The sequence below is a fragment of the Calliphora vicina genome, chromosome 3, assembly GCF_958450345.1.
Source record: "Calliphora vicina chromosome 3, idCalVici1.1, whole genome shotgun sequence".
NCBI lineage: Eukaryota > Metazoa > Arthropoda > Insecta > Diptera > Calliphoridae > Calliphora > Calliphora vicina.
The window spans coordinates 128,344,273-128,365,699 of record NC_088782.1 but is presented as its reverse complement, the minus strand read 5'-3'; the positions used below and the strand labels follow the sequence as shown (position 1 = coordinate 128,365,699).

At 28.4% G+C, this 21,427-nt stretch overlaps 3 protein-coding genes across 10 annotated transcripts in view; 1 reads left to right on the top strand and 2 right to left on the bottom strand.

The window, feature by feature from the left end:
• The window catches only part of RhoGAP71E (Rho GTPase activating protein at 71E), a 53,066-nt gene that overhangs the window by 29,430 nt on the left and 2,209 nt on the right, over positions 1–21,427 (top strand). For 2 of the 8 annotated variants that reach the window (XM_065503230.1, XM_065503233.1), the window contains exons 6-7: positions 21,000–21,151; positions 21,239–21,389. In XM_065503230.1, the coding sequence (XP_065359302.1) occupies positions 21,000–21,151; positions 21,239–21,389 (303 nt within the window). Of the gene's footprint in view, positions 1–3,396; positions 3,962–4,060; positions 4,963–6,966; positions 7,352–20,999; positions 21,152–21,238; positions 21,390–21,427 lie in introns of those variants that run through there. The other 6 variants (XM_065503228.1, XM_065503229.1, XM_065503231.1 and 3 more) reach the window with 6 other exon arrangements.
• Positions 12,737–14,398, bottom strand: LOC135954828 (phosducin-like protein). Its single transcript, XM_065505066.1, has 2 exons — positions 13,363–14,398; positions 12,737–13,297 (listed from the first exon to the last, which is right to left on the bottom strand). The coding sequence occupies exon 1, from the start codon at positions 14,294–14,296 to the stop codon at positions 13,457–13,459; it is 840 nt and encodes a 279-aa protein (XP_065361138.1). The 5' UTR covers positions 14,297–14,398; the 3' UTR covers positions 12,737–13,297; positions 13,363–13,456.
• Positions 14,594–17,854, bottom strand: LOC135953825 (uncharacterized). The gene is made up of 7 exons (XM_065503837.1): positions 17,789–17,854; positions 17,557–17,727; positions 16,927–17,500; positions 16,629–16,873; positions 15,818–15,989; positions 14,770–15,161; positions 14,594–14,704 (listed from the first exon to the last, which is right to left on the bottom strand). Exons 1-7 carry the CDS (start codon positions 17,852–17,854, stop codon positions 14,594–14,596), a joined length of 1,731 nt encoding a protein of 576 aa, XP_065359909.1.

The following is a 21,427-nucleotide window of genomic DNA, read 5'->3' as shown; positions in this document are numbered from 1 at the left end:
ATTATATGAATCGAACTAAAACAATTTCGAATTACAATGTATTGGTATAGAAAATTTATTGTATATAATTACATTTTCGAATCCTATTACTAGAGGTTCGTTAAATTTTCATTACTCAATACATTTTAATTCTTGTATTTTCCCGCCTTTTTTGTTTGAAATTCATTTTAGTTTTATGTCTTATTTCATTTTTATACTGTATATTATTTTTCCTTTTGTTTTGTTAAAGCACTTTATATTTTTTTTGTTTAATTATTATTATTTTTCCCCCATTTTTTGTTGTAAAGCAATTTTGGCAATCTTAATATGTTGCAGTTTTAATTGTCATTTTTTGAAATTGTTTTTTTTTTTGGCTTTATTTCTGTTGTATACATTACTTTAAATTTAATGAAAATAAAATGAAAAATTTGTTATATTTTTTAAGTTGTTAGTTTGTTTAATACAAAATACAAAAAAAAAAATAAAAGAATATAAACAACTCAGTTCTGGTTTTAAATAATACTATTAAATAGTATACATAATTTTTCTTTAAAACATTAATTTGAAAATCCAGAATAACGATTTTATTTATTTTAATAATTAATATTTAACATTTTTATCCAACTAATATTATTTGCTTTCATATGTAAATGATAATTAGTAACGACTTTTTTTCAATCCAAAAAATACTGAGAATTTACTTTCTTTTTTATATAATTAAATAAAATTGAATACTAATAACAAGCAATTGTTTTGTTTACAAAACATGTACATACATAAATACAATATTTTAAAATTCCTAAAGGTCTTAAAGATCTTAATAAAATTTACTAACATTAGCTTTTAAATGAGATTTTATTTAATTTTTGTAATATGATTTTTTTTTATTATTATTTTATAAATTTAAATAAAATTCCTTTTTTTAATTAAATTAAACCCAACAAAAAAAAATGTTTTAATTGGTTTTTAAGTTAATATTTTAATTGTTTGAAATTTTAAGTTTTTTGATTTTGTTATTTTTTCAAGCACTTTTATTATTTTTATTTTTTTCATTTTATCCCCTAACCATTATTAATGACTTGTATTAAATGGAGTTACTCTAAGGCCATAAAATTGGCCGGCTGTCCTCTAAAACCCTCCACCTAGATTATTTGAATTGTATGAAATGTGGCCTGGCCTGCTGATGATTGTTATCGCTGTAAAGAGTTTTAATACATACATATGTTTGTTGTTTCAATTTGCATTGAAATTTTGTAACTATTTATGACTTGTTTTCTTGTTCAGATACTTTATAGTTTTGTGTGTAATCATTTATTTCAAATTTCATACTTATTTTATCTATTTTTGTGTGTGTAGAGTCTGTATTTTTTTTTAAAAAAATTCATTAGTTTTTTTCTTCTTTTCTTTTTATAAATTTCACTACACCACCACCACCACTTTTCACATTTATAAAGACACTTAATCATTTTTGTGGTTTGCTTTTGAATGTGTCATCCGCTGCAGCTTTGTTTTTTTTTTGTCTGTCTTTCTTTCTTATTTAACTCTTTTGTATCTATAAAATAATACTTTAATATTAAGAAAAATATGTTTTTAAAAGCGTTTGCTATAACAAACAAAATCTACTTAAAATCTATTTGTTTTTTGTTTTTTTGCAAGCTACAAAGAAAAATATTTGTATGTGATAGATTTTGCAAATGAAAAACAGTCAGGTTTGTCTGCTAGTTCTTATTATTTTCCGAAGTTGTTTTTTAAACCTAAGTTTTCAATATCGTTTTAGTTTGATAATAATCAATAATCAAAATATTACATTACGAATTAATTCCTTAGTACTTCATTACTTTTATAATTAAATTTTTATTAAATCATTCAAGTTTTCTTTAATTCAAATTCATTATAAAATAACTTAATAAAATGTATAGTTAAAATTTTCTTCAATTCAAATCTACTTATTTCAAATAAGTTTTGTAAACTTTTTTCAATTCATTTCTTAATTGATTGAAAACAAAACAAATTAAGAGAGCAATATTCGGCTGTCCGGAATCTTATATACCCTTCATCAAAGTGGGATTAAAAAAATGTTTTTATTTAAAAAAAATGTTTGGTGGAACAAAATTTCTATTTTCGTGGAAAACTATTTTTTATCCAATAAAAATTTTTATGCTAAAAAATTTATTTTTTGCAAACAAATTTCCTCTGTGAAAAAAAAATTCGGGTTAAAAAAAATTGTAAGGCGTAATATACGTCGTTGGAAAGGTTTTTGAAATGTCTTAGTAATCCACATATAGATAAAAAAGTAGTCGTGGTTTTTTGTTTATATCTCAGCCATCAGCGAATTTAAATAGCAGCTTCGAAAAGGTGATTTCAACATACATGCAGACAAACGGACATGGTTATATCGACTCCGGTGTCTATAACGATATAAAATATTTTTTAAATAAAATTTGAAGTAGTATTTTGTTTCATAAACACAGCAAAAATTAGAAACCATCACTGTCAGTAACATGATAAGTAACAGTATTGCTTAAGTAATTTAAATATTTTTAAATAGAATAACAAAAGAATTAGGAAAAGTGTAACATATTTTTTTTATAAAATTATTTAACATCATTGACAGTAACATGATTAGTAGCAGTATTGCTTAAGTAATTTAAATATTTTAACATAAAATTTGGAAAGTATGCATTTTTATGTTGCATAGTAACCCAAGAAATGCAAAAAGGCAACATTTTAAAAGAGTAAGGCAACATTTTATAATTTTTTTGTAGAAAATAATTAAACATCACTGACAGTAACATGATAAGTAACAACCGTATTGCTTAAGTAATTTAAATATTTTTGAAATAAAGTATGTATGTAGTTTTTTGTTGCATAGTAAACGCTTTAGAAATATGTATTTATCTTCCTCTCCGCTCTTTTCTCTTTTTGCTAAACTTTTTAATACTTTCTTTTGCTTTTTGTACTTTGTTTAATTGTTTCCTTTCACACATTATTTCCTCTCAAACATTTAACAAATTTATTAATGTAAAAATCCTTTTTACTAAGTTTATTTATGTTTCTTTTTTTATTTTTTGTTTTTGGTATTAAAAAAAACTCCCCGTTTACAAAATAAAATAAAAAATAAACAAAATGTTTCTCTTAAAAAAAAAACAACAACAAAACAAACAACCCCGTCTACACAAATAAACAACATGCTATGATAATGGATTTATTTATAAAACAAAATAAAAAAAATTACTCCTGATGTGCGCTTGAATTTTTGGCAACCCAAATAATATTTAAACTAAACAAACAAATAAAAATGCATACAAACAATCCTCTAAACAAAAAAAAATATTACAAAATCTATAAAAAAAAAAAATAAAAAACAAACCAAATGAACTCACTCTACACAAAAACTTCACAACATGGATTGAACAGGTCCATGAACGTCAAACGGCTCGCATGCGTACACGATCCGAATGGTTTTTAGGTCCCAAAGATGGTGATCTATTGTGTGTACCGCCCAACACCTGCAGTAATTGTTGTCTATCGGCTGTTAACTTACAAACTGCGGGCAATTATTTAGGCGGTGGTAGTACCAGAGACATGAGACGTATGATGGATCATCATCACTCGGCAAATATTTCGGCCATACAACAGCAAAACCAACAACAGCAGCAGCAGCATCATGTTAACGAAGCTGTCAATACATCATTATATCTTTACTACAAGCAACGCCAACAACAGCAGCAGCAACACTATCAGCCATTACCCATGCAACGGCAAAGTTTTCATTTGTCACCCGAACACATGGATACCGATGAGAGTTTCTCCACCTCTTTCAACACCGGTAGCAATAGTATAAATCAACAAATGAATTTACATTCCATGCAACAGCAATTATCAGCAATACAACAACAACAGCAGCAGCAACAGCCGACTCCACCATTTAATACACGCCAGGCCCAGGAGGGACAAGGATTATTTTTGGATACAAACTATGGTAGATATGATTTTGATGATAAAGATATATTAATTACAACAACAACTGATAATAATAATTTTAATTACAATAACAACAACATCCATAACCAAAACAAAGAAAACAATAACAATGAGGGTTACACTATAAGTAATCGTCAACATTTAATGAAATCCACTACTACTACTACTTCTACCACAACTTCCAACGAATTGACATTACATCCAAATACTTTACAAACATTTACACAATTGCCATTGCCATTATCCTCATCACCAATTGCATCGTCATTGTCACATTATCATTTGCATGCCAACAACAACAATAACCACAATAAAACCAAAACAACAACGCGTTGCCACAATATCTCACAATATTATTCTACAGAATCCTTATTAAATAAGCCAGATATTGATGATGATTATGATGTAGAGGAGGAGCAGCAGCAGGAACCCTGCTGTTCCAACTCTATGCACAATTCTAAATTATCATATCAAAGTCCTCGTCTACTACAACAAGAACGAGAGCGCGACGAACATAAAACACTTAACACCATAATCCATGCTAACTCCACCACCCTAAACTCCAACAATGCTAATTGTATTACAACCTGTACTGCTAACACTATTAACTCTAGCCTTTCCCTAACTGCTAATGATGAGTTAGACAAAGCCATTTCTCAAGATATGCAAGAAGTTGATTATATTGTTACAACTTCCCACTATCGCCATTCAACTCCCATGTTACAGCGTCGACGTTTGCGCCAACAACAGGCCTTGAGACGTCAGCGTTTACCCTCCTCGTCTTCATCCTTATATCAATCATTTAATGCTAGTTTACAAGCACCCATGTCATCTGCCAACCTGGGCTCTGTTAATCGCTTTAATAGTAGTAACAACGCCGGTCATGCCAGCACTTTAAATTCCGTTTCCAATTATGACAGCCAGTCGACGTTAACGAGTAGTGGTGGTGGCGGCGTTGGTGGTGTTAGTAGTAGCAGTGCTGGTGGCAATAGTAATTTTGTTAGTATTATATTTAATGTTTTAGATTTTCTATTTTAATTGTGTAATGTTTCCGTTGTATTGTATTGTAATTTATTATTTTTTTGTTTGTAAAAATTATAATTATTAGTACATGTTATTTATTGTATTAACAAAAATTTGAATTTAAAAAAAGAAAAGAAAAAAACACCGTTTTAGGTGTATATTTTATGTTTATTGTTTTGTATTAGAAAAAAGAACTACATATTTTTAATAATTTTATGTTAATTGTTGTGTAACGTGTCTGTCAGTGCTTTTATATTTATTTTATAAATACATATATTTTTTTATTATTATTATTTAAGAACAAATTTATTTTTAACTTTTTATTATAATTTAGGGTTTGGATTTTTTTTTGGTTCAAAGAAATAGTTGCAAATGTTAAAGTGTTGTATAAAAGCTAAGACAATAGCAAACACTACTTGATTTTGAATATATTTAGTATGAAAGGAATTATTTTATTTTCTTTTTACAAATGCTTTTCTTGCCTTTTTAAAATTTAAGCACATCAATATTTTAATAGTGGATATCACTCTTGTAAGCATATTATAAACTTTGGCTCTCAATCAACCTGCTGTAAATTGAAAATTTGGACTTTTTAAGAATTTGATTTCTAGTTAATATATTGAGATGAGAAATATGTGCCCAAAGTGAATAAATAAATTCATGAAAATAAACATCAAAGATTATTTTTTAAAAACGAAAGTTCTTCTTATCCTAGATTTGCAACAAATGCAAGGTTTGCAGGGTAGTTTGCAATGAAGAGTGATTTCCGCTAGTATATTTTGTTGTTAAGTTCTTGCAAAATGTAGCATTTTTGCTAAACTTGCTAAATCTGCAAGCATAGTTTACTATGCGGGTCAATAATTCCGTGACTTTTTGAATAAAACACAAAATCATTTTATTTTCAAAATAGTTTCCTTTGAGCTATATACACTTTGTCCAACTTTTCTCCAATAGTCTCGAAAAGTAGACTAATTTTAAAAATAAAATATTCTTTTATCCAAAAACCTGTGTTTCATTCAAAAAGACACGGACTTATTGGCCCGCCCTCTTAATTCAAAGCTCAGAGAGCACTGCATTAAACAGGCGAAAGGTTTCATTAAAAATTTTAAATTTTTAAAGTTAATATTGCCAGAATATTTATATTTTATTCATTTTAGTAATAATTCTTAATTTCAAAGCAATAATTTTGCTGTTAAATTAAAAAAAAATCAAAAAACATTTGCCACTTGTAATAAATATTTAAATTATTTATATTTTATTTTTATATTACATTAAAATAACATTTATTTAAATGTTAAAGATAGAATTTATTTTATCCTGCCCTAAATCTAACTTTATTTTATAAATTTATTTACAAACATATACTTATATTTATCTAATAAATAAATTTGTAAAAACAAATTGTGTTTGTATAATTTTGTGTTTTTTTGTCATTTGTTTCGTTTTTTATTTTATTTTTTTTAATAATGCTTTATTTTGTTGGTTTAGTAATTGTTGTGTGTTTTAATTTGTAATTGTTTATGCATTAACCAATTCCTCAAAGATCATCAACAAGCTCCATCTATAAAACAAGCAAACAAACAATTCCAATGACACTATATACCCCTTTTGTATAACGTCATTTAACCACAAATTACCCTAGAATTCTTGAAACAATTCCCCTGTAACATTTTACTGTAAACGAAAGACATTTTAAACAATTTATACAAACCAAAAAAAAGAAAGAAAACATAAACCTAAATGTTTTTTATTTCTCTTGTTTTTTCTTTTCTTTATGGCTTTACTTTACACTTGTTGATTTTTCTCTCTACTATTTTTTGTAAAAAAAATATCTTTTGGTTAATTTGTGTTGTGCCTTTTTAAACTACCGAATTCCAAAATTGCAATCAAACAAAAAATCCACAACAACTTGTATATAACCAAACAAAAAATGCCCTACTACATACACCTGCCTCGTCACAAATTAACAACTTTTTAAAGTTGGCAACATCCGTTTAAGTAACAGTGCCGAATCTGTACAGTGTCCGGCTAGAAGACCCTCAACACGGCGCATACTCTTAGGTGCCAATATACCCAGACAGTATCCTTTACGTTCTTCGCTAAGGCGTCACAAGGAGAAGCAAAAGGGTACTAACAACAACAATGCCAGCTCTTCAAACTCCAGCTCAAGGCCCAAATCAACTGGAGCCACTGCAGGCAGTGCAGCAGGAGGTTTCTTAAGCAACTCTAATTCCGAGGGTCTCTCATCGACCAGCAATGAATGTTGTTCCATGGAATCGTCTATAACTTTTAAGCCTCCTAGACTCTAAGTTTCCTAATTTAGTATTATTTGTATATAAATTGAATTTAAATACTTTTATTAGATTATTACTTACTAACTTTTTTATAAACTTATTTAATTTCTAGAAAAAAAATATAAGTCTGATTTTTAAGTTTTATTTTTAAACATATTTTTAAAATTACTTAATTAATATAATAAGTCTTAATATATAAGTTTGATTAAGAATTTTATTTTTTGTTTTTTTTTATTAAACTTTTTTAAATATATATTACACACACACACAAAAAAAGCCAAACTTTTTAAAGTAAAAAAAAAACATTAAACTTAATTTGTGACAAAGAATCTCTTTTCTTACTCACAACAAGGCAGCTATATTAAGTGAAATTGAATAAAATACATTCACCACAAAACCAATTAAAACAGATAACTCTTTCTATATTTATATATGTATCTTAAAAAACCCCATGACATCTTTGTCATTTGTCATATCATTAAAAGCTATGGATATATTTCTTATGATATAAACTATATTTAAAACTGTTTCATTGCCATCAATTCTAAATTTTTAATTAAAACATTAACCTTATTTTACAATTTTAAGAACAATAGACCTTAATTAAAGGAAGTTTATAAAAGGAAATTAAAAAAATTGTCTGAAAATTTTTATAAATTTTTGGATTAAAAATCAATTGAAAAAATGCTTTAAGGATTTTTCTAGACGAAATCATAATTTTGGAAATAAAAGCTGCTTTTACTTTCCAATTAATTAATTCAATTTAAGTTTACTTTATTAAAATCTTAATTCAGAAATAAAAAAAATTGTCAGCAAATTGATTCTATACAACCATTCCCAACAAAACTAATACTTTATTCAAAGTATTACATTCAAATTGAATTCATTTATTGTTGAATTAATTCATCACAAAAATTAATCGAATATTGAATGATTAATTTTTTTTTAAATTCAAATCTAAATTGAATGAAAATAATTTTTGTTCAATTGATTTGATTTTAATCATTTAAAATCAAATTAATCATTCAATAAATTTCATTAAGCCAAAACTTGAATGATTCAATAAGGAATTAATTCTCCAAGGAATAATGGTGCACGGATATACTTATCTATAGTGTGTTGGGCTAGCAACCTGAGGGTTGCGGGTTCGATTCCCGCAGACAAGTAAAAGCTTCACAGATTGTGTCTGTTTACTAAATAAATTAAGCCTAGATTAATTCGTAATGAATTCTTTAATGGAATCCGTTCAAAGATCAAATTTTATTTGATTTTGAAAATTGAATTAAGAATTAATTCTTTTGAACAGTTGATGCTATGGTATTCAACAAGTATTCAACTTGTTAAAAATCTATTTCAGTTGTGAAAAACATAGGTTCCTTGGGCAGCCACCAATCAAGCAGCTCACTAAGGTCGATTCAAAACTAATTTCACTGTGATACCCAATAAGTAAACAGCAGGATACTTATTTGTTATCCGTTGTTTCCAAGTTGAACCAACCATAGAATGAATAGATGTGTCTCAGATTCATCCTTGATAACTCATAACATGAGAGGAAGGTTCCAAGAATACGTTCAATAAACATAACTCTTAGAATGTTTGTTTAAAACATAAATTAGATTGATTGCAAAATGTTTTGAAAGCGTGTAAATCAATCAGAAACTTTACGAAGGTCCATGTATGTTGCTGGCTACAGCTCAATTATACCAACGAATAAACTTTTTAAATCAAATCCAGATGAATTTCCAAAAGCGAGCGATTGATTATAGCAAATTTTTTTCTGTGGCGTTTTTCTACTTCTTTTTCCTTACTTTTTTGCTGGATTAATTAAGGTCTATTTGTTTTAAAAAAAATTCTTTAATATGTTTTTTAATATCATCAAATTGAAACTATTTATTAATAACTTTGTGTATGTAAATATTTACGTACTATTTTTTAAGTTTCTTTAATTACTGCATTGAAAAAAATTAAATAAATTATTGATGTAATAGAATAATAACCTTGTAGGGGGATGGTCTATGAAACCAATAAATTTAAATTGAAACATTTTAGGTAAAATATTAAGTACTTAAATACTGACTTATTGGCTTAGCAACGTCAAAATATTGACTAAACACAAATCCAATGTGTTGTAAATCGTTTGAAATTTCTGAAAACTCTTTGAAATGTAAACGAAATCTGCGATAAAAGATTTGGCCTTCATGCTATACTGAAAATTTAAATCCATGCTAATTGCTACGTATAATGGAGATGATCTTTTCTGGCACACAACAATTTCGCAGTGTATATCGGCCATATACTCTCTATGTATCGAATCAAGTGCTTTTTCCTCATATTCAATAATTATGTTGATATGATCAACACAGGATCTATTGCCTCGGCTTGTGAATAAAATTTCAAATATGATTTCCGCTAATGAAAAGTACTTAATTCAAATTAAAATTCTCTAAAACATTTAAGACAGTCTAATATTTTTTAAATAAAATTTTATGATGTGTCCTTTTTAACAACTATTGTCTTTAATAATTTTAAAATTAATTTAATAAAAAATATCGTCAGTAGACTTTTTAACTCTCTCAGTTGTTATTCTATATACCAAATATCCTGCTTAAAATTTTCCATTTTTATTATTTTATTACAAACTCTCCCTTTTGTTAAAAATTTCCAATTGTTTTTATTTTATTTTTTTTTATTATAGCATTTCCTTGACGTAAAATATCACAAAACAATCGTTAAATTTAAAAAATAAAAATTAAATTCCAAAATTTTTTATAAACAAAATAAGAAAAATCTTAAGGAACAACTAACTATTCCAAGTAAAATAGCATTTATTTCAATTATTTATTTTTTATACATAAAATTTTGTAAAGAAAAAAACCTCGTTTAAAATAATAATATTCTAACTCATGCTAGTAAAAGTAGTAAAGAATTAATTTAAATATAAAAAAACGATATTAAATGTTGTCTATGTCTAAAATAATTAAACAAAAGTAATCTATGCAAAAGAAAATATTCTAAACTCTAGCAAACATGTTTATAAATGTTGTTATTCCTTGAAAATTCTTAAATTTTTTTTTATATAAATGTATGTCCAACAAAATATAAATGGTTCCAAAATTTTACATGTGTATTTATTTATTATAAAATTTTAAGTAAATTAAAAACAAAAATCAAATTAACACCAAATAATTATAAAACAAAATTAGTTTGTAATTTCAAAAAAACAAAAAAAAAACCTAATAAAAACTAAAATTAGAAAAACAAACAGAAAAAACGTACGTACTATTTTATTAAATTCAACAAATTTTAGATTTTAATTAAATTTTTTTATTCTAAAAGTTATAATTAATTAACTACAATAAAAATTATTTAATTCTTTAAAAAAGAAAACCCAGCTTAAATATTGAATTAAGCAAAACTTAAATTTATATAAATAATAAATTAAAGGGTTGTTATTATTGTATTATACATTTATTTTGTATTTTAATCATCGTACTATTTTAAATTATTAATTATAAGTAAATTAGTTGTTTTTTATATTTTATAATGAATCATCTATTTTGTGAATTCAGTTTTTCCAATCATTCATCATGAAATTATTGAAAGCAAAAGAAATGAGATAAAACTACAATACAATATCTTGTATAATATTTATATTTTATAATTATATATTTAAAAAAAGTGAATAAAACTGAAACTTAATTTTAGAATATTATATCTAAATTATAATACTACTTATATGAAAAGAAAATAAAACTCTTTCAACAAAAAAAACAACAAAATATAAATGTTAGAAAAAAAAAACTGAAATAAATTTATGAAAATTATTCATGTATAAGTTGTTTAAATTGAATTTAATTTGCTGAACCATGACACAACAATATAAGGTAGACTCATTAGAAAATAAATTCTCAATTATACAATTCTTGTAACGTCAAACAAAAGAAAATATGAAAAAGAAAAATCAAAATCAAAGTTTGATGTTATAGGGGTAAATATTGAAAACTCTCCCTAGTGATTCTACCTTCTACAATTATTGTATCATGTGCTGAACGAAGAGAATAAAAAATAAAAACTTCTTTTTGAAAATACTACATCATTTCCAATTAAATTTCACTTAATAATTCTGAATTAAGATTTTAGTTATTTAAGCTTAAATGGAATTAATTATTTCAAAGCTATGTTCCTATATATTTTTTTTAAAATAATTAAAAGCAATTTTAATTATTGTTATTTTTGTTTAATAAAAAAATATCGTTATTTGCTAGGAGTATTAAATACACCATGGTGGCTTCTCTATGAATATCGTCCAAAGCTATTGATTACAAGCTAATAATCAGCCCAATTATGAAAAATAAATTCCCCGGGATTTCTTCCCTTTTCGTTTTTTTAACATAGAATTTGAATAGGAAAAATGAGAAAAGGGAAAAAACTCCCGGGGAATTTTTTTCATAATTGGGCTGAATATGTCTCGGGGAAGCCACCAGGGTTTTTACTGGACTGTTGAATATTAGTGAGTGTGTGGGGTGCCCTGTGTACACGTTTTACATAAGTTTGAACGGCACGGTCTAGTTATTAAACATATTGCTCTAATTGTAACTCGTGTATATGTATGCAGAATCTTCTAGGCCGGCGTCTGAAGCGGTCGGTGGGAGGCCTTTAAGTACGATATACATACAGATTCCTATTGTTGATTAAAAGCTGCTTATATCCTATTTAATATGATGTTGTTGTTTGGTTTACCGCAAGAAGCTTTGCTTCCTCCTGATTGTGGTGTTTAAAGATTATTTGACGGCAACCTCAGACAGTTCTTTTATCTAAGTTTTGACAATTTTCACTCAACGAAGGTTACAAGACTTGATAGAGCAGCCAACAAGATTTCTATATTCAGACATCAAGTGCTGGCGGCTTGCGCATTAAGTAACTTGTTCTCATTACTCAATTTGTTAGAGAATGTGGTGGGTTGGAATGGGAAGGTAACAAAAAAATATCAATAAACACAAACGATGCTGGTTTCCAGTAATGTATTAAGATCTGTCAACTTTATTTGCTTTTCCAGTAATACGTGTATTGACATCTCTAGCTTTCGTTTAACTAACCAAGGCAGACCGCTGAAACCTAGAGTATCCGAATGATTTCGAAACCAAGCGACTTTCAAAAACAAATAATTGAGAAATTTATGTTTTGAAAATCGCACGATTTTATAAATCCAATAGAAGCCAATTCGTTTTAAGAACGAAAACATAAATTACATATCGATGGCTACATTTGACCTCCTAAAGCTAATATTTGTTAGCATGCTAATGATGCCTATCAAAATTAATATATTGAAGGAATCATTTGCATATCAGTAATATTAAATATCAAAATTAAGCCAAGATTAACCAGAGAATATAGTTAAGCTACAATTTCAAAATTTGTCATCCTTTTTATACCTTTAATATAAAGAAAAACAACAATTTTAGTTGGGGATTGGGGGATTTGAAAATATTAATTAGTTTATTAAAATAAATATTTATTACAATATAAAATGCGTTCGACATGCATTAAAAAATATACATTTTTAAATAATTTAAATTTGTTTAAAGCAAAACATAATCTAAAATTAATATGTTCTACATTTAAAAGACGTACTAACTATATAATTTGCAAAATATTGTGTAGTTTATTTTTTGGGTCATTTTGTTAGTCTTAAGAGATTCCAGACACACTAAAAGACCGACCATGTGACCCAAATGGCACACTTTTAAAACTCAAGTATGCAAATGTAAAATATTTTGTAGCAAATATTATACGATAATTCCCTAAAATTCTTAAAATGCTAAATGTTAATACTATTTTCATATTTCTTTTATATATGTACTTCAAATTTGTGTAGTGTTTTGTTAGCTGAGTTAAATTAGGAAAATACGTATTATGACAGAGTTTAGCGACAGCTAGGGAGAATTAGTGAGAGTGTGTTACATTTACTGCAGGAGGGCTATAATGATTAGTTAGTTGATTTCAAAAGTGAACACAATCTATAATAAAAAAAGATAAAAATTAATTAATTTTGCTTTTATGGTTGTTATACAATCAAACTTACAGTATTTATCTTTTGTGGTTTAAGTAATATAGTCCATTATTATATGTTTCTTTGTTTAGATTTGATTGGTTTTGAGAGATCCTTTCATACATACTTAATTGTAGAGATTTTTATCTACCAATATGCCATTTTCAATAAGAAAACTTTCCACATCAGATGGAAAGAAATCATCGGATAAATCATCAGTTACTCTAACAAAATTTCCTATAACAGCTTGAGCCTTATATACCAATAGAGCGGGCAGGCCTTTAGTGCGAAAATCTCTGCTCATGCCGGCCACTGAACTACAGATTTTAGCGAATTTAACAGTGGGATATTCGCTGGCCAACGATTCCAAGCATTTGTTTAAAGTGGCACAGGCGGCCACATTACGATCATAGATGTGTATTATAACCGTAGTGTGTTTATTTTCTTTTTCCACACAGTTGAGAAATTCCTCGTGTGAGGTGAGACCAAATACCTTGCCAAATTGCTGGCTGTGGCCACATTGACGCAACATTTCGGCCATTCTTTGTTTTTGAAATTGTTGCAAAAAGTCTTCGGACATTAATTCGGCCAGTTCGTCATCTAATTCTTCTTGTTTCTTGCGTTCTTCTTCTTCTCTGGCTGTAGCCGTAGTCATGGACAACTTTTTTGCCATTTCTATGCGTTGCTTCTCACTTTCTTCCCGTTTCTCTGCCTGCAGTTTCTTAAATCTTTGCCAGTCTTCAACTACACCTTTGGGACCAGTATTTGTGGAGCCCTGATTACGATAACCCCCAGTTGGTGGTGGAGGACATACATCTGGATCTACAAAACCCTGAGGTCCCTGTTTGCATCCAGCTCCCTTGCTGGAACCTTCCTGGCCGTCATCACAATCTTCTGGCTCGCCCTCATCACTACTACAGTAGTATTCCAGCTTTTCACCCATTAATTTATCTTCCAGCGTAGCCATTGTTAGGTTTTCTTGGTGTTTCAGCAAATAAATTTAATGAAAAATAAAGCTAATTAAATTAACAAGTTGTTTTTAGCACAATTAACCACAGAATGAAGAATATTTTTCTACAATCAATCCACAAATAAACATCATAAAACAGAGATGTCTTAATGTCAGAAAAACAAACAATGTAAAAACAAAAATACAACCCTGTATTAAAAATAAATGGCAATGCTTTTAAGGTTTGTAACTAGGCTAAGCAAATAAAAAAGTATTGCCATATTGAAAAAGAAAACGTTTGCTTTATTTAAATTTTTATTTTATATTGTGGGTGTTGCGTATAATTTCAAAAACTTGTTTTAAGTTTTCCGGAATTTCAAAGGCGTATAATCTCAGCTCCAGACTATTAAAATCAGACTTTTCCAACTGAAATGTTTAAATTAAATATATAAACAATTACAACTATAATTTTTACATTAACTGAGACATACCTCATCACACGAATCCGTGCAGTTGGGTTCATCTAATGCCAAACGTTCTGCAAAGGCTACTATGCCACACCAGCAACGAAAATTTATTAATTGATCTTCTGCTTGTATTTCCTTATAGTTTATTAATTCAAGAACTTTTTCAATGTTCTTTTGGGTGCCATAAAATTCCAATACATCCTCCAGAGCCTGATATAAATGTTTTGTATTCATATAACGCTCTTGATAATCGGGCAAAGGAAAACTTATTTCCGTTTCAGCTAATTGTTGTTGCTGTAGTTGTTCTGGTTGTTCCGGGCAGGTTTTGAGATATTTAAGGAAAATTCTTTTATATATTTGCTTGCGTTGGCGCGATACCCAAACATATTTGCTTAAATAATGTAGGACTGACATGTCTAAGGAGGAAAAATGAGAAATAATTTAAGAGATCGATATTCAATTTCAATCATTCCGTTTGTAATTGCGACCCCATTCTGGATCGTTATAGATAGCGGAGTCGATATAGCCATGTCCGTTTGTCCGTCTGTATGTTGAAATCAACCTTCCGAAGTCCCCTAACATTTTACATACATGATTCATACGTCAATATATCCGTTATAGTGCCGGTTGGGTTGCTATTGAAATTCGGTAAAATTGCCCCACAAATGTCTGAGATATAAGAAAACCCTATTTTTGACCTATTTTTGATCTATATCTGTATAACTTAGTCATATAAGTATGTATTTGGACAATATGGATATCTAATGATAGATATTTCAAAGACCTTTTCAATATAAGGCCATAAGTATGTCGGACCTATAATGGGTCAAATCGGAAAAAAAAAATTTTAACCCGAATTTTTTTTTAATCAAAAAATTATTTTTTGTCACTAATTAAAAAAAAAAATTTTATAGAATTTGTTTCCTTAAAAAATATTTTTTTTTTTAATTTAAAAAAAGAAATTTTTTTAATTTAAAAAAAGAAATTTTTTAAAGTATACTTTTTTGAAGGGTATATAAAATTCGGCAAAGCAGAATTTAACTCTCTTACTTGTTTTATAAATAAATTATACCTTTTACAGATTTTAAATCCATGGGTACATCAAATCTTGTTGCTGATTTAGAGAATTTGCGAGGCATTTTCTCACAAATCATATTTAGTTTTTCCAGTTCTTTAACAACATCATTGTGGTCTCTAGGTTTGAGCGGCAAATATTTATAGGCCTCTCGATAGGCTCTATTAAGCTGTGAAAAGAAAAATGGAGGAATTAATCAATAAATCAAATTATATATATCCTCTTAACAAATCCATTAATAGAACTCATTCTTTATAAAATTCATTCTTTTAAAATTTCATTCTTTGTAGAATTAATTCCTTATTGAATCATTTATTTTTTTTTATACATATTTAAAATTTTGTTTAAAAATTTTTTGCTTTTTAAATTTTTTTGGTGAAAAAAAAAATTCGGATTAAAAAACATTTTTTCCGATTTTTACCCATTGTAGGTCCAACTTACTATGGTCTTATATACGTCGTTGCAAAGGTCTTTGAAATATCTATCATTAGATATCCATATTGTCTATATTAATGACTTAGTAATCCAGATATAGGTCAAAAATCGAGGTTGTCGTGGTTTTTTCCTCGTATCTCAGCCATTCGTGGACCGATTTTGCTGATTTTAAATAGGAAACTTTTCGAAAGCATGTCTGACAGAATTATTAAAGATTTGGATCCCGAAGATATCTGGGGTCTTCAGAAAATTGATTTCAACAGACAGACAGATTTGAGTGAATTAAGCTCAAATTGAATTAATAAGTTCGAAGTTCAGCTACGATCTATTATCTACAATATTTTAAATTTAAATTAATTACACATAAACTTACATAACGATCAAAAGTATTTTCTATGAGATCTACATCTAGTTTAGTTTTTAAAGCCTGAAAAGCTTCATCGGTCAAAAAGCTGCCTTTTAACAAAACCTCTTCACTGGCCCGTTTTTCCTGGCTAAGCAACAGGTTAGCAGCATTGGGTATTAGACTAGGTCTAGTACTGGGATTTAAGGAATCCGGACCTAAGGCAGCCACCTGAGTTTCAGGATCTTGACTCAAGTGGAAAGTTGTGGCTGTAGCTAAAAGAGACAGATTAAATAAATAACAAAATAAGCTAATATTTTTAACCCACCAGCTACAGCCTTTATTTTCCTTCTCCTTTTACCCCGGCGTATATCTTCATCAGCATAATCCTGTTCATTTATACAGGTATGTATAACTTTTTTGTGTTCTTCCCCAGCATCGCCGCCTTCTTCCGGTATTGTGGCCGTAGCCATAGAAGATTTGGGTCTCTGTTGTTCCTCGGATTTTTGTTTTCTACCCTTCTTTTCCTCAATGGCACCAGCACTCCTGGTCTTTTGATCTGTATCCCCAAAACCTCCGCCACTCGATAAATCCGAACAAGGCTTCCAATATAAAGTTTCTTGCGAATGGGATCTTCTTAAATCCAAAATGATTTTTTTGCGTTTAATCATATCATTATTACCCAATTCGGGGGTAATACAACGGCGATTGTTTAAAAAGGAACCAGCACTAGTGCGTGTATGTATGCTGGTCACAGTGGGTGTGGGTGTTAGAGGTCGAGAATCGGTGTCGGTATAACGACGAAACAAATCTTCGGGTATGTTATCGGGTGGCTCATTAGGTGAGGGAGACTTTTCTGTGAGCGATGCTTGCATATGTTGGATATTTTTTCCCTCTACAGTCTAAAAAACAAATATTTTTGGAATTTATTTATTGTAAGGTTATGTTGAGAACTTACCAATGACTGTTTACACTGACTAATTATTTGTTTAACTTCTGCAGGAGCCGGATGATTGCATAAAACCGAACATCCTTTGGCAAAGGGATTAAACAAGCCCCCAAACGGCCTTAAGGATAAAGCCATGGGTAGGGCCTCAAAGTTTTGCAGCAAATTTGCATTATTGGATTTCTATAATAGTTGTAATTTTAGTAAATTTCTTTTATTTTAATAATATTTATTAAATTTATACTTTTGCTAAGTATCTTCGTGGTTTTTTGGGCGTAGGCACTAAACCGCTTCTACTGGTTATACTCATTGTTAAAGTGTTTTGTTAAGGATCTGAAAACAAACTGAAAACTATGGGCCGCAAGTGAAAATAATTTATTTATGTTTGAGATAAACAAATGTTGGTTGCTAGGGTCATATAAAAAATACATAAAACGGAAGGAGAGAGAAATGTCAATGAAACAAAATTACTCTCTTTTCACACATATAGGTGATACAATAACATGTCATTACATTCTCATGAACCAGGATTTTGCTCTCAGTTACCTATTTAGCTGTCATCTATGGCTAGGACCCTGAAGTTGAATGTTAGTATAAAATAGTGGAGTTTGAGAAGAACCTGTTTTCCTGCTAATCTGAGTGAGGGCACTTCAATTTTCTCTTTAAATTTCAATTAAAAAAATTTTAATTCAAAATGACTATAATGGAATAAAATACATAAGATTCAGTCGACAAGACTTCTAAATCTTATTACATGCTAGTTTTTCTTGCCTAAAATTCAAGATCATTGTGGTAGTGAGTGAGTGGTTGGTGTTTGCAATATACAATAATCATGTACGCACAAACTATCTCTTGTCTGATCAGTCTGATTGTCTACAAATAGATTTTAATGTAAATTCTTTGTGATGTACATACAATAAAATCTGTACAAATCTATGCATTGTATCTGTTTGGTGGTTGTGAGTTTAGTTGACTTGAGTGAGATTAATTAAACATTCTAATGATAATTCATTTTTGCTCGTTTGTTTGCTGCCTTTTCTGCTTTAGATTTACACATGGCCAATAGCCAAAATTAACGTTGTCGTTCTTTGGGTTGTCATGTCTGCCCATCCATCCGTCCGTCTGTCCGTCTGTACATTCAGCTAAAACAATGAAAACGTTTTCATACAATTGCAAAAAAAAACGCACAGCATTGAGTGTCTAACTGGCAAAAGAGCAGGTTCTAAAAAAGAACCCTAAAATATTTAAATAAATTTAATACAAAATTGCATAAGTTCATAAATATATTGAAATTAAAATGCCAAATAAGAAAAATCCCAGAATACGTAATAGACCGCGTAATAAAGCAAATCGTTTGAATTTATCAGAAAATCAAAATACAAATGAAGAAGTGGAACCACAAGATCTGCAGCAAAAACGAAGACAAAATGAGTTGAATAACCCTCAAGAAACTGAAGAGGATGATGATGATATGCCAGAACTTATGGAAGAACATTTAGAATTGGTAGAGCTCAATAAACCTATACAGGATCCTGTACTAAATTTGCAACATTTAATGCAAAGTAAATTTTTACAAAAAGACTCAAAGCCGCCTACGGCCACAAAAGAAACCTGTGCGGAAACGGATTTGCAAAATAAAGATAAAGAAGCAAAGCTGAAATCTACAAATAGTGCTAAAGTTAAACAGGCGAAATCTAAAGAAAAGTTAACGGAAACTGAAAGTGCTGCAAATGTGGGTGAAAAAAATGCATTTATACAAAATCTACAAAAGAAAATGGAGGCCATGATGGCTAACGGTAAATAGTACATATTAAGCAAAATAAAAAGAAAAATGAATAACACTTTCTCTTTAATGAAAATTTCTAGTTAAATGACATCAATTAAATAAAAACAAGTAACCCCCATTAACACGAAGCCTGGTTATGGCCTAACTAATAGTTATACTGTCGGTTAAAAATATTTTTGTATGAAAACTGTCAGTTTAACTATTTGTTAATACATAACCAGACTTCGTGTTACTGGGGGTAAGAGAGCTATATTAGGCTGTGCCGAATACTAGATATCCTTTACAAATTATACTTACAAATAAAATTTTTAAATATTTTTAGGTAAAAAAATTTTTTTTTTAATTTTTTTTTTAAATTTTAAAATTTTTTTTTTGGTTTTTTCAACCTCGATTTTTGACCTATATCTGGATTACTAAGTCATAATGATAGATATTTCAAAGACCTTTGCAACGACATATATAAGACCATAACAAGTTGGACCTACAATGGGTCAAAATCGGAAAAATATTTTTTAACCCGAATTTTTTTTCGCTAAATATTAAAAAAAAAAAATTTAATTTAAAAAAACAATTCGAAAAATTCCAAAAAATGAAAAAACAACTTTGGAAAAAAAAATAAATTTTGTTTACCTAAAAATATTTAAAATTTTTATTTTGAAGTATAATTTGGTGAACGGCCATAGCCCCCGAATAACTTACAAAAATGATTGATATTTCAAAATATTGGGAATTCTCCCGGCTCTGTTGCTATTTAAAATCAAGAAAATAGACTGAGATATAAAGAAAAATCCGGGACAAACTCGATTTTTGGCCTATTTTTGATCTATGTATATCTGGACTACTAAGTTATTAATATAGACAATATGGATATCCCAAGTCCATTGCATCGTTGTATATAAATAAGGCTATAGTATTTTGGACCTACACCTGGACAAAATAGGGAAAAAAATTTTTTAACCCGAATATTTTTTTAGCAAAAAATTTTTTTGTAATAAATTTTTTTTACTAATAAAATCTATTTTTTTTTTAAATTTAAGGAAATTTATTTCAAAAAAAAAAAAAAATTTTAAAAATTGTTTTTCAAAAAAAAAATTTTAATTTTCAAAAACAATTTTAAAAAATTCTTTTTATCTAAAAATATTTAAAACTAAAAAACCGCCCGGCTTCGCCCGATAGCTATTTACTAATGTTATTTCCTCAAGTTTATCCAAAAAATGTTTCTTATTAAGAAAAGTGAGAAGTGAAAAGAAGGCAATATATTAAAAATTAAAATTTCCAATTTTAATTTTTTTTCTTTAAACCATCTCCTAAAAATTTCGAATCGAATCGCTCCAGCCGTTCTCACGTGATGCCATTACATACATGGATCAATTTCCATTTTAAAAGATAGATTAAAAGAATACAAGGAAATAAATCCCACCTTTTTAAAAGGTAAAAATGTAACAATATTAAAATTCCTAAATCAAAGTTAAAAACAGTAAGATTTAGTTTATCCGGTATTTTGTTGGAATTGCGTTTAATACGAAAGTTTTTGCGAAAGTTTTCAAATCAAACACACGAATTTCAAAATTTCACTTTTTTATAATAGAAATTTTAAAACAAACTCCACTATTATTCCCTATACATACATACTTGTCTTCAATAACTTTCTAATCGAAATCTACTTTAGGTGATGAAAATCTACCCAACACTTTAATGGAAAATCTAAAGAAAATGTTCGATCAAGGACCAGTAACTGATATTGCGTCCAGCGACGATGAAGAGGAATATATTGAGTATATCTATAAACCAAGAAAATACTTTCTGGTGGCTCTGTGTAATGTAAGTAAAACAACTAAACAATTTTAAATTTAAACAATAAATTTTTCAACAAACCTTTTAATTTTTTCTTAAAACCAAAAAAAAAAGTACTGCAAAACTGATTTGTGTAAACTGGCCCAGCTAATTGAATGTTCAAAATGCCATATGACATATTATTGCAGTTTGGAACACATGCAAAATGATGCAGAACATCAGCAATTATGTCATGCCTTACAACAAGTGGCCGCGGAAACGTGTGGTGAGTATATGTAAATAAATTGTCTATAAATTTTATAT

Coding starts and splice junctions, on each gene's coding strand:
- LOC135954828 (XM_065505066.1), bottom strand. CDS start 14,296: ATGGCTACGCTGGAAGATAAATTAATGGGTGAAAAGCTGGAATACTAC.
- LOC135953825 (XM_065503837.1), bottom strand. CDS start 17,854: ATGAGTATAACCAGTAGAAGCGGTTTAGTGCCTACGCCCAAAAAACCA. Junction 17,501..17,556: donor GTCAGTGTAAACAGTCATTG/GTAAGTTCTCAA, acceptor TTTGTTTTTTAG/ACTGTAGAGGGAAAAAATAT. Junction 14,705..14,769: donor GCACGGATTCGTGTGATGAG/GTATGTCTCAGT, acceptor TAAACATTTCAG/TTGGAAAAGTCTGATTTTAA.